This window comes from Chlamydotis macqueenii, chromosome 29 (assembly GCF_036417535.1).
Source record: "Chlamydotis macqueenii isolate bChlMac1 chromosome 29, bChlMac1.mat, whole genome shotgun sequence".
Lineage (NCBI taxonomy): Eukaryota > Metazoa > Chordata > Aves > Otidiformes > Otididae > Chlamydotis > Chlamydotis macqueenii.
In genome coordinates, this window is record NC_141584.1 from 357,147 (window position 1) to 366,979 (window position 9,833).

General features: G+C 45.7%; 1 protein-coding gene across 1 annotated transcript; it reads left to right on the forward strand.

Annotated features, from left to right (window-relative positions):
- Positions 1–800: 800 nt before the first annotated feature.
- On the forward strand, positions 801–7,519 carry LOC104483094 (keratin, type II cytoskeletal cochleal-like). Its single transcript, XM_010124777.2, is given in 10 exon segments — positions 801–926; positions 1,332–1,540; positions 4,200–4,260; positions 4,939–5,034; positions 5,223–5,384; positions 5,752–5,877; positions 6,013–6,114; positions 6,116–6,234; positions 6,511–6,545; positions 7,395–7,519. Coding segments are annotated over 10 exon segments (1,161 nt in total).
- Positions 7,520–9,833: the final 2,314 nt, after the last annotated feature.

Here is a 9,833-nt window from a genome sequence, read left to right on the forward strand (position 1 = left end):
TCAAGACAGTTGGCAACTGGGGAGTAAAGTCAGATTTTTCTTTATCAAGGCATGTCAAATTAGTATTTTCAACATCTCTAGATTCACTCTTGTGGATACTTCAGTCCCATCAACTTTAAAGTAAATGGACACTGAAACCATTAAGCACGTTAAAAGCAAACCCAAAGGGAATATATATATTTTTCCCCACCAGTAATCCCCACTCTGAAAGATACAGAGAGCTTGGTTAGCTTTATAAGCCTGAAGGTTGCCAGCCCATTGCATTAGCAAGTCTAGAGATTAACAGTCTGGGAAAGGTGGCTGCATGCCAGCATACCAAGCCAATTAGCTCAGTCAACTGACCTGCAGTCCTCTGTGGACAAGCCAGCTCTCCAAAAGGATAAAAGGCAGAGGGGACTCCTGTTCCCAGCTCCCAAAGATTTGGGATCTCATCTGCCACCCCATCTCACTGTTCTCTGCTCTTGCCACCAGTGAACGATCACACAGAAGTCGGCTGGTCAGGAGGACTCACTAAGAGTTTCAGTGCTGCTTCTGCTGCTATGCCTGTTAACTGAAACAGCTTCAGCTCCATGTCCATGTCCCACAGCAGTGGTGGAGGCATGGGACAGATCAGCGGTGGTTTTGGCAGCAGGAGCCTTCACAATCTAGGGACAAGCAAGAGGACTTACATGAGAGGAGGGTATTGTTCTGCTAGACCAGGGTATAGTTATGGGTCAGGTCATGGTGGGTTTGAACAAAGAGTTGGTGGAGTTGGGTTTGGGTTTGGAGGAGAATGTGGCCCTGGAGTTATTCAAGAGGTCATGGTCAACCAACACCTCTTGGTACCTCTTAACCTGGAGATTGACCCCAATATGCAGAGACTGCGGCAGGAAGAGAAGGACCAGATCAAAACTCTCAACAACAAATTTGCCTCCCTCACTGACAAGGTAAGACGCATCTCGCTTCATCCAGCTTGGCATGTTGACCATTGGCTGTAGAGTAGGATCAAGATTACTTTCAAGATTATAAATTTACTTCTAAATCCTTAATGTACAGAGTTAAGGATTTTGTTCAGCTTGTTACCATCATAAATATAGCTTCATTTTGTCAGAGCTCTATAGGCAGTCTGGATATCGTGCAAATTATTTTTCCAAGTTTCTCTGCAGTTGAATATTGCTCCTGTCTTCCAAGTCTTCCTATCAATGAGCTTTCAATGACATGTTCATCTAAAGCCCATTTTAAATTACATAAAGCCAAAAAAACCCTCACAGTAAAGCCCCCATCTCTTGAAAAATGAGGTAGGTCTTAAGTTGATGACCCCAAATGATTTAAATTGCTCTGATGGGTTTCAGGTGCAGTTCCTGGAGCAACAAAATAAAGTACTGGAGACCAAATGGAGCCTCTTGAAAGACCAAAAAATTGTGAAAAATAACCTTGAACCTATGTTTGACGCATACATCAGCAACATGAGGAGACAGCTCGAGGCTCTAGGAGAGGATAGGCTGCAGCTCAGCTCAGAGCTGAAGGCATTGCAGGATGCTGTTGAAGACTTCAAGATCAGGTAAGCAATACACACACAAAAATCTGTCCAGTTTTTCTTCACTCTGTCTTCTTCCTGGATGAGTTAAAAGACCCAGGACAAGCTAAACATTGTGAGACCTCAGAAAGGACTAAAGCGACTCAGTTCCTCTCACTTTAGCTGCTATTTGAGTATCAGCAGCAGCACTCTATCCATTGCGTGACACAGGCATTTTTTTAGCAGGGACAAGTGAACTTCTTTAAATGCTCAGATGGTCAGATATCCACACGAGTGCGGGAGCAGCTTCTCAAAAAGCTTAGTCCCTCCAGAATCTTAAGATTTCCAAATGGTTTCAGCTCCTGTGTCATTTTAATATGGACCAGGATGAAATCTGAACACTCTGAACACTCACAGTTGTTACTGATGTGGGTTCCTTCCCAGAAGAGAAAAACTGTCTAAAAAGAAAAAATAATTTTAAGTGTGCTCTTACATGTTTTTCTTTGTTTTCCTTTTTTTTAAAAAAAAAAAAATATATATATATAATGTCCCTTAATATGAACAGTTTTAGCACTTCTAGAAGTCAGGAGTTAGCGTCTACCCCATGGAAAGTCACTGAAATCTTGGGTGAGGGTTTCAGCTCAACTCATTGACTCTTTAGGCTCTTAGGAGGTGTTCCCTCTCTCATCCACCCTTTGCACTTCGGAAGAACATCTATCAAGCACTAGTACCTACTACTATGCCCACAAGGGATACCCTGCTTAGTGGATATGAATAAGTAAGGAGCTTAAATTGTCAGTCTGGAACCAGAAAAACAAGAGATGAGAGCTAGGTGCAGGCTGCAATTCAAAACAAAGACACGCGCATTCTGCCAAAAACCCTCTGCTCTCCCTTTCTTGGGAGATCAGATGCCTGACAGTTTCTGCAAGCTATATCAACAGTGCCTGTAGCCCAGAAGTAGCATCAGAATAGAAAGGACTGCTTTGGGGAAGAGAAATCATAATCCATGGTCTACATTGAGACTTATTTTTTACAGTTCTCTATGCCTTCAGAAAATAAACATTTAACAGAGAAAAAAAATCTGTCCTGAGTCAGTTTGACCATTTAAGAGCTCAGAGTCTGCTACAAAATCAGCCACCCAGGTTTCCTTAATTCTATTTAGGATATGACGAATGACATGCTGGGGATAAATGCCTTTCTCCATCAGATAGAGGAGAAACCCCAAAGAACAGAGCTTAGCCAAAACAGCTGAGCTCCAGGTAGCTGAGCTGAGATGAATCCCAGCCGCAAACACAGTGCTGCTTTTGATTAACTGGGTCACAGAGTGTCCTTCTGCTGTTCTCCTTACAGACCATTAGTGAAAGCAAGTGTAAATTTTAAAAACCAAGGTCTGACATCAGCAGAGTCTGCAGCAGCAGAGCAGCGACAGACGGTGCTCAGCTGAGAAGAGACCCTTGGGTGTGCCATGACTTCAGACAATAAATCCTTTGATAAGCAAAGGTGACATCACAGAAGAGGTTCAGACATGAATAATCTGCCTGCATCTGACATGAAGTGGCAAATATTCTCTTCCCCAGATCAGGGAATCTTTGGGCAAAAGCTCAGTTACATCATACAGGTCGCTGGGCAGAGACTGCCACCTTGCACTGTGGCAACAATGCCTACACCTACCAAAAGGACATCACTGCTTCCGTCCCCATTTCCTAGGAATTTGTTCTTCCTATCCTTATTTATCTTAAACTTTGTGGATCCCAAAGTATTCTTCCTAATGCTATGCTCCTCTGAGTCAAATACTAGTCCACAGGGCAATTAGAAATTAGACATAAGCCAAATTAGTTTTCCTCTTCTGTGTGGCTAAGAGCCTAGAGACCCACAAATCTATATACAGACTAGGACTTTACTTAATGGAAATGATTTTAAGGGTTGGATATTCCTGATGTGAAGATATCTTCCCCCATGAAAGGGTCACAAAAATCTAATATTTTATTAACTGCACAGACTCCTTCCTTTGAACTCCTGTCTTTCATCTCCCCTATGAAATCATTTCATTTCAGCTGGGCATCAGCCCACGGCTATTGCTGGTTTTTATCCTTTCTCAAGAGTGGGACTGCACGCTGCTGCTGATCCACACCTCGGCTCTCCTTGCTCAGGCCATTGTCCTCCATCCTTCCTGGCCATCCCCAGCTCTCCCAAAGCCACCACAGGAGCTGGTGTCAGAGATCCCGGCTCTTCTGACTAACCCAGGCGTGGCAGTGATGAGCTCAGCTACGGCTCCACCCAGCCCTCCTGGCCTGAGAAAATTTAGAGAGTACAAGGCTCCCATTCACAGCAAAAACTTCTGGGAGGATAAAACCTGCCTTTAATGAGGGCCCGCAGCTTTTCTAGATAGCCCTTCTCCCACCACCTAGTCTAAGGGTGCTGTCTTTGTATCTTAGTGAGATACATATATATCTATCTGATAATGCTACGTACAACATATGCATTGACGTAGCAAGGACAGATGTGCATTCTTAGGTAGCTATTGCTGTTTCTTCCAAAGATCTACGCATTGGTGGTAAATGCCCCTGGGAACATACTCTTCTGGCTCTCCACAAGCACTCTGCAAGGAATGCATGGAGGAGGGATTTCCACATGCCCGTGACGGACACGGTGGGTTGCAGTATGGAAGCTGTAAAGGCATACTCATCTCTCCCCTTCCCAACAGGTATGAAGAGGAAACCAACAGGTGCACAACTGCAGAGAAGGACTTTGTTTTACTCAAGAAGGTGAGGCACCACAAACGAAGAAGGGACACACTTTTTAAAGGCAAAATGCATTGGAATGCAAATAGCCCTTTTTATCCAGCAGTGCCAAGCTGGGCAAAGCACTTAGCAAACATGTAGTCATCCCTCCTTGAAGCAGAAACACCCAATTGTGCCAGAGTGTCAGTCCTTGGTAAGAGTTCATTCTTGTTTCAGGGCCCTCATACAAAATTCAAGTCAGTTCTGGTCCCTCAGGTACCAGATCAGATCTGAGTCATCCATACCTTGTAGTCACTTCAGCAGGTGCTCTGCCACTTCTGCAGCCTTTCTTTACTCATTCCCACTCTCCACAGCTCCCCTGGTCTCAACTGAGGAGGCACAATGAGAAACTTCTGCTATTTCAAGCATTGTACAAAATATCTGTCTGTGCACTGGCAAAAAAAAAATAGGAAATTCAGTGGCTTCTGATATGTCAAAAACTGGTTAGATCTATGGACATCATCCCTTCCTCCCCCTCCAAAAAAAGTTGTCGAGAAGAAACCAGTTCACTCTTAGCTCTGTTTAAAGGCAAAGAGGTCAAGAAAGTCTTCAGTTCTGGTTTGTGTCCAAAGGTTTGTATTAAATGACAACTGGTTTTTGTACGAGGATGCAGACAGGCAAGGTTTGGTTCACTGTTCACTGCCTCTCTTGACGTGGTTCCAGGATGCAGATGCCACCTACATGAACAAGGTGGACTTGGAGACCAAGGTGGATGCACTGACAGATAAGATAAACTTCCTGCAAGCCCTCTATGAAGCAGTAAGAATCTCTCAACTTTCCCACTTCTACTATTTCCCCATTTTCCTGGTAAAACCAGGATCGAACCAACCTAAGACAGCTGTTTGCAGCTGCAGTTCCTCCCGACTCCTACCCCACACATCATCTCTGAGACAGGCACAACAGAGAAACATTTGGGTCTGAAAAAGAATTTGCTTGACTGACAAGAGCTGTCTCAGACGCAATCACAGATCTCCAACACCTCCGTAGTCTTATCCATGGACAACAAACGAAACCTGGACCTGGACAGCATCACTGCAGAGGTCAAAGTGCAGTATGAGGACATTGCCAACTGGAGCTGGGCAGAGGCCGAGTCCTGGTACCAGAGCAAGGTGAGGATGTGAAAATTAACCAGGTAAGCTAGGAAAATTTTTGTTTAGCATTTCCCAAAGGCTATTTTATACTGGAGAGTGCAAGCAGAGAGGAGAGAGGAGTAGGGTGCAAAATCAAGTCGATTTGGATAGGATGTCATTTAGTTTCTTGGACATGTGAAAAAGCCATTTTGACAGCAAGAGACAGAGGAGCATAAGGAGACAGAGGGAGGAAAGAAATACGCTAAAGCTCACAAGGAAGAGCTTGGACTGAGTATGGAAAGAGACAGAAGACCTGGTCAAGAGAGGATCAGAGCAGGGTCAATGAGTCCAAGCTCCTGCCGAGATCTGACTGTGCCCTGGTGTCCCATCTCCCTGTTCATCTCAGTATGAGAAGCTGCAGCTCACGGCTGGCCAACATGGGGACGGCCTCCACAACACCAAGATGGAGATCTCGGAGATGAACCACATGATTCAGCGGCTCCACTCACAAATTGATACTGTAAAGAAACAGGTATGGCACACAGGACCCCTCCGAAAGTGGGGACACCTCCATCTCCACTACCTTGCTGTACCCCTTGAATTGATGCCTGGAAATCAGGGTCCAAACCCACTGAACAGTCACCAGACCTATTTCCATCTCTTGCAGTGTGCCAGTTTCCAGACAGCCATTGTAGATGCTGAGCAGCATGGGGAGATGGCAGTCAAGGATGCCAGGGCAAAACTGGCTGGCCTGGAAGATGCTCTGCAAAAAAGCCAAGGCAGACCTGGCCCGGCAGCTCCGCGAGTACCAGGAGCTCATGAACATCAGGTTGGCGCTGGACATCGAGATCACAACCTACAGGAAACTGCTGGAGGGCAAGGAGTGCAGGTGAGTGGCTGCCCCAGAAAACCAAACAATATTCAAACCCAGAGATGTTTTCACATCTGCCTTGCAACAAGAGAGGGAAAGGCCACAAAAAACTTGCAGAGAAAACACACCCCTACTCTTTGCAGTTACAAGTGTTATTTCAATACCTGTCGGATGCTCATCATCAGACCTAAACAACCCAGACCCTTCTGTTATCCCATGTGGCTGGTGCCAAACTCTTACTTGAAGTTGTTCAAAACTTCAAGCCCTTCCTTCTCTGTCCTCTCTTTCTTCCAGGCTGGCTGGAGAAGGCGTTGGCGTGGTGAATATTTGTAAGTAATCTGGCTCATAAGCAATAGATTGACTCCTCGTTGAGTTATTCTTTAAATGAACCTGGAACTGAGGATAAGACAATGAAAATGAGCTATGCAGCTAGTAGTTACCAGCACAAAAATGGAGTATACTGAGGGTTTTGCAGCGTTCTGCGGGACTGGGAAGGCCAAGGAGCATGATACATCTTTTCTCTGACCAGCACTGAACTTGAAAGATTTTGTACATTGAGACTGTCCCTAGTAGACTCAGATGTCTAAGGCCAGCTCTGCTACAGGACAGGAAGAAAAACCAGAGAACAAGATGTGTGAAATACAGGTAGTGGTAGACTGTCCAAGAAAAAACACGAATGTGTGAAACTAAAGGTTGAAATTCTTTGTACTATTCCAAAAAAACTAACCCTCTGCCCATGGTTTCCCATCACAGCCGTGGTCTCATCTGGGCGCAGCTGTGGAGGTGGGAACACGCTGAGGCTGCAGTCAGGCTCAGCACAGGGGAAGCAGTGCCAGCTCCAGCAGTGGAAGCTGCCTGGCTGGGGGATTCAGCTCTGGCACAGGAAGCAGCTCAAGCATGAGGTTTGTATCGAAAAGCCCCACCAAGAAGAGCTACCGGAGCTAAGTCACAGTGGCACACAGCTCATCCGGAGCAGAAGAGGTTGAGCACCACCTCCTGCTGCCAGCACAAAGCCTGTTAACACCAAAGAGCCACGCTTGTCGCTCTCCCATCACGGAGAGATGCCTCTCCAAGTCCAATTAATTCCGCTGCACAAAGCCTAGCCCAGCTGACCAGAAACCCAGTGCTGCTTGTCAATGAGTAATCAGCCTTCCCATTAACGGGTGCCATCAATAGAGCTCAGCTTGCAGCTTCCCAGGGCTCCCTTTTGCTCCAGTGCCCTGATGCAAATCGAGAGCAGATGCAAGACACAGATTTACACCAGAGTACACAAAAGCAGAACATGTCCCTTCACCTCCTATGACAGAAACCAGGAGGTGCCTTGGGATCAGCCTTTTGTGATCCCTCATAATCAGCTCTACTCCCCACTGCTGGTCTTGCTCTCCCCAAACCTTGAAGAATTGTAAACAAAGTCTTTCAATATAGAGGCAGTTGCCGTGTTTCACAATTCCTTTTGCATTGCTGTTATTTCACTCCAGGGCTCTCTAGCTCTTCCTACATCCAAAAATGCAGCTTTTATTTTCCTCAGGTGAGCTTCGCCTCTCTAGAATGTCTAATTCCTCACCCATTCAGTACCTATAGTTTAAGCCAAAAGACCATGTAACCTAGAGGCTACTAGACCTTGTCTCAGCAGCAAACCATTCTCCTTTCCACCAGGCAGAGTGAGCTGACAGTAGAAACAAGGGTTAAAAATACAGGAAAAACAAAAAGGAGGAACAGCAGGCTTTCATAACATACATTTTACATAACCTGGAAAAACACGTCTGGTCTAATGCCATTGTTCTTAGCTTTTTTTTTTTCTTTCTTTCTTTCTTTCTCTTTTGGAGAAGTGGGAGGGAGGCAAAGAAGAGAGTTGGAGAATTATGTGCCAAAATATAAATATCTCTCTTCTTCTCATCTTCTGCTCCTGCTGAACTGCATGAGTTTTATGAAATTTCGTCAACAAACTGCACTCAAACTTACCGTGAGCAATGTGGGTTTTCTGTGCCACCATAAAATTCACGTTAAAAGTATAATTTTAGAATAAGGTTTAAAAGATTTGTCATAAGCACTCACTGTCACTCAGAGCCTTCCCATCTCCTCCCGCCCCCCCCATCTCAGTCCCAGAGAGGAGGGGGAACATTAAGTGTATTGCAAACGTGGGTCACAGAGCAGCAATACCCAAGCACTTTGGGATGTTCTTCCAAGCTGCACAGGCAACAGAGCAAGACTGGAATGTGGGGCTGGTTCCACCTGGCCATAAACGTCTACATCCAAGCCAATCAAAGGACAGAAACAGACAATTTTGGGTCAAACCATTTGTTCCCCAGTAACACCTCCCTCCCTCTGCAGGACTGAAAGTGCTCTAGGCAATAGGCTGAAGATGTCTGCACTACAGGAGGACTCTAAAAGGCGTTTTAAAGTCAGGGAAGATGGGTCCCACACACCAGAGCTAAACTTCTGGAAAGGCTCCTTCTAGATCTGCAGCTTGTGCAGATCCTCCCTTCAGGAGCAGCCAACAGAGCTCTCAGGCCAAGTGCTAAACAAGGACGTGACCCCAGGGCAGTGAGATGCTCCCAAGCTGAGGTTTCTGCTGGGTCAGCAGATCGAAGCCGGGCTGGCTCAGACAAGCTGGCGGTACTGAGTTCTGCTCAGGTCTGTAATTAAAAACCCAAGGGAGAGAGAGCGAGAAAAGAAGCCAACATGACTTCTTCCATTTCATGGAAGATGCCAACTATCACATGGAGCAGCTGTTCTCCAGCATCATGAAAGATGCTGAGCCCTCTGAACTCCTTTTAGGCTGAGCGCACATACGACTCCCACACAGCGTTACCCAAGAACGCTGCGCAGCTGAATGAGGCAGGCCAGCTTTCAGACTTGCACGCATGAACTTTTCTCCGATCCTCTTCATGGAGCAGAACATGTTCTCAGGCCATGGTGAATGCCAAGAAAATCACATTAAAGCAAAGGCACTTTTAGAAAAGGCTGACATCTTCAGGGCTAAGCCCTCTGTGCTATCCCACTGGAGGCAAAAATAAATTAAGAGGGTTCCCACTCGTGTGCCTTTCCTGCATCTTTGTCACTCCTTCGCTGAAAAATAAGTACATACATGTATCTCCAAACTTACATTCACAGGGATTTGTCAAACAGTTTCACCAGAAAGGAATGACCCAGCCCAGCTCTCCCATAAGCTGTTCCCCAGTCACACTCCCCCCAAAACCAGGGAAAACAACAAACTCCTTCTCCAGGGCATTCAGCAGAGGAGAGAAGCAGACAGTTAGCTTGAGAGATTACCTCAATCTATTCAACTTTTGCCTCTGCTTTTTTTCCCAGCTGGTGCAAAGGTCTGAGCTGGAAAATCCTTCACAGCTGTCTCCTGCTCTCGCACCCTGCTTTGCTGCATCTGTTTTCTGCTTGTGTCTACAGACCAGCAGAGCCCTAGCACCAAAATATGCTTGCATGGGTTTATCTACAGTCCCAAGGGAATGAAAAGATTGTTCTCGAGGCCAAAAAAACTACAGATGTCAAATGAAAGAAAAAAAAAAAAAGGAGTAAATTACAGAATTAGGGTAACAAAAAGAGTGACTCTGGCTAAAGGCTAATGTAACCAAATCTGCACAGTGTTTGGATCCTGAGCA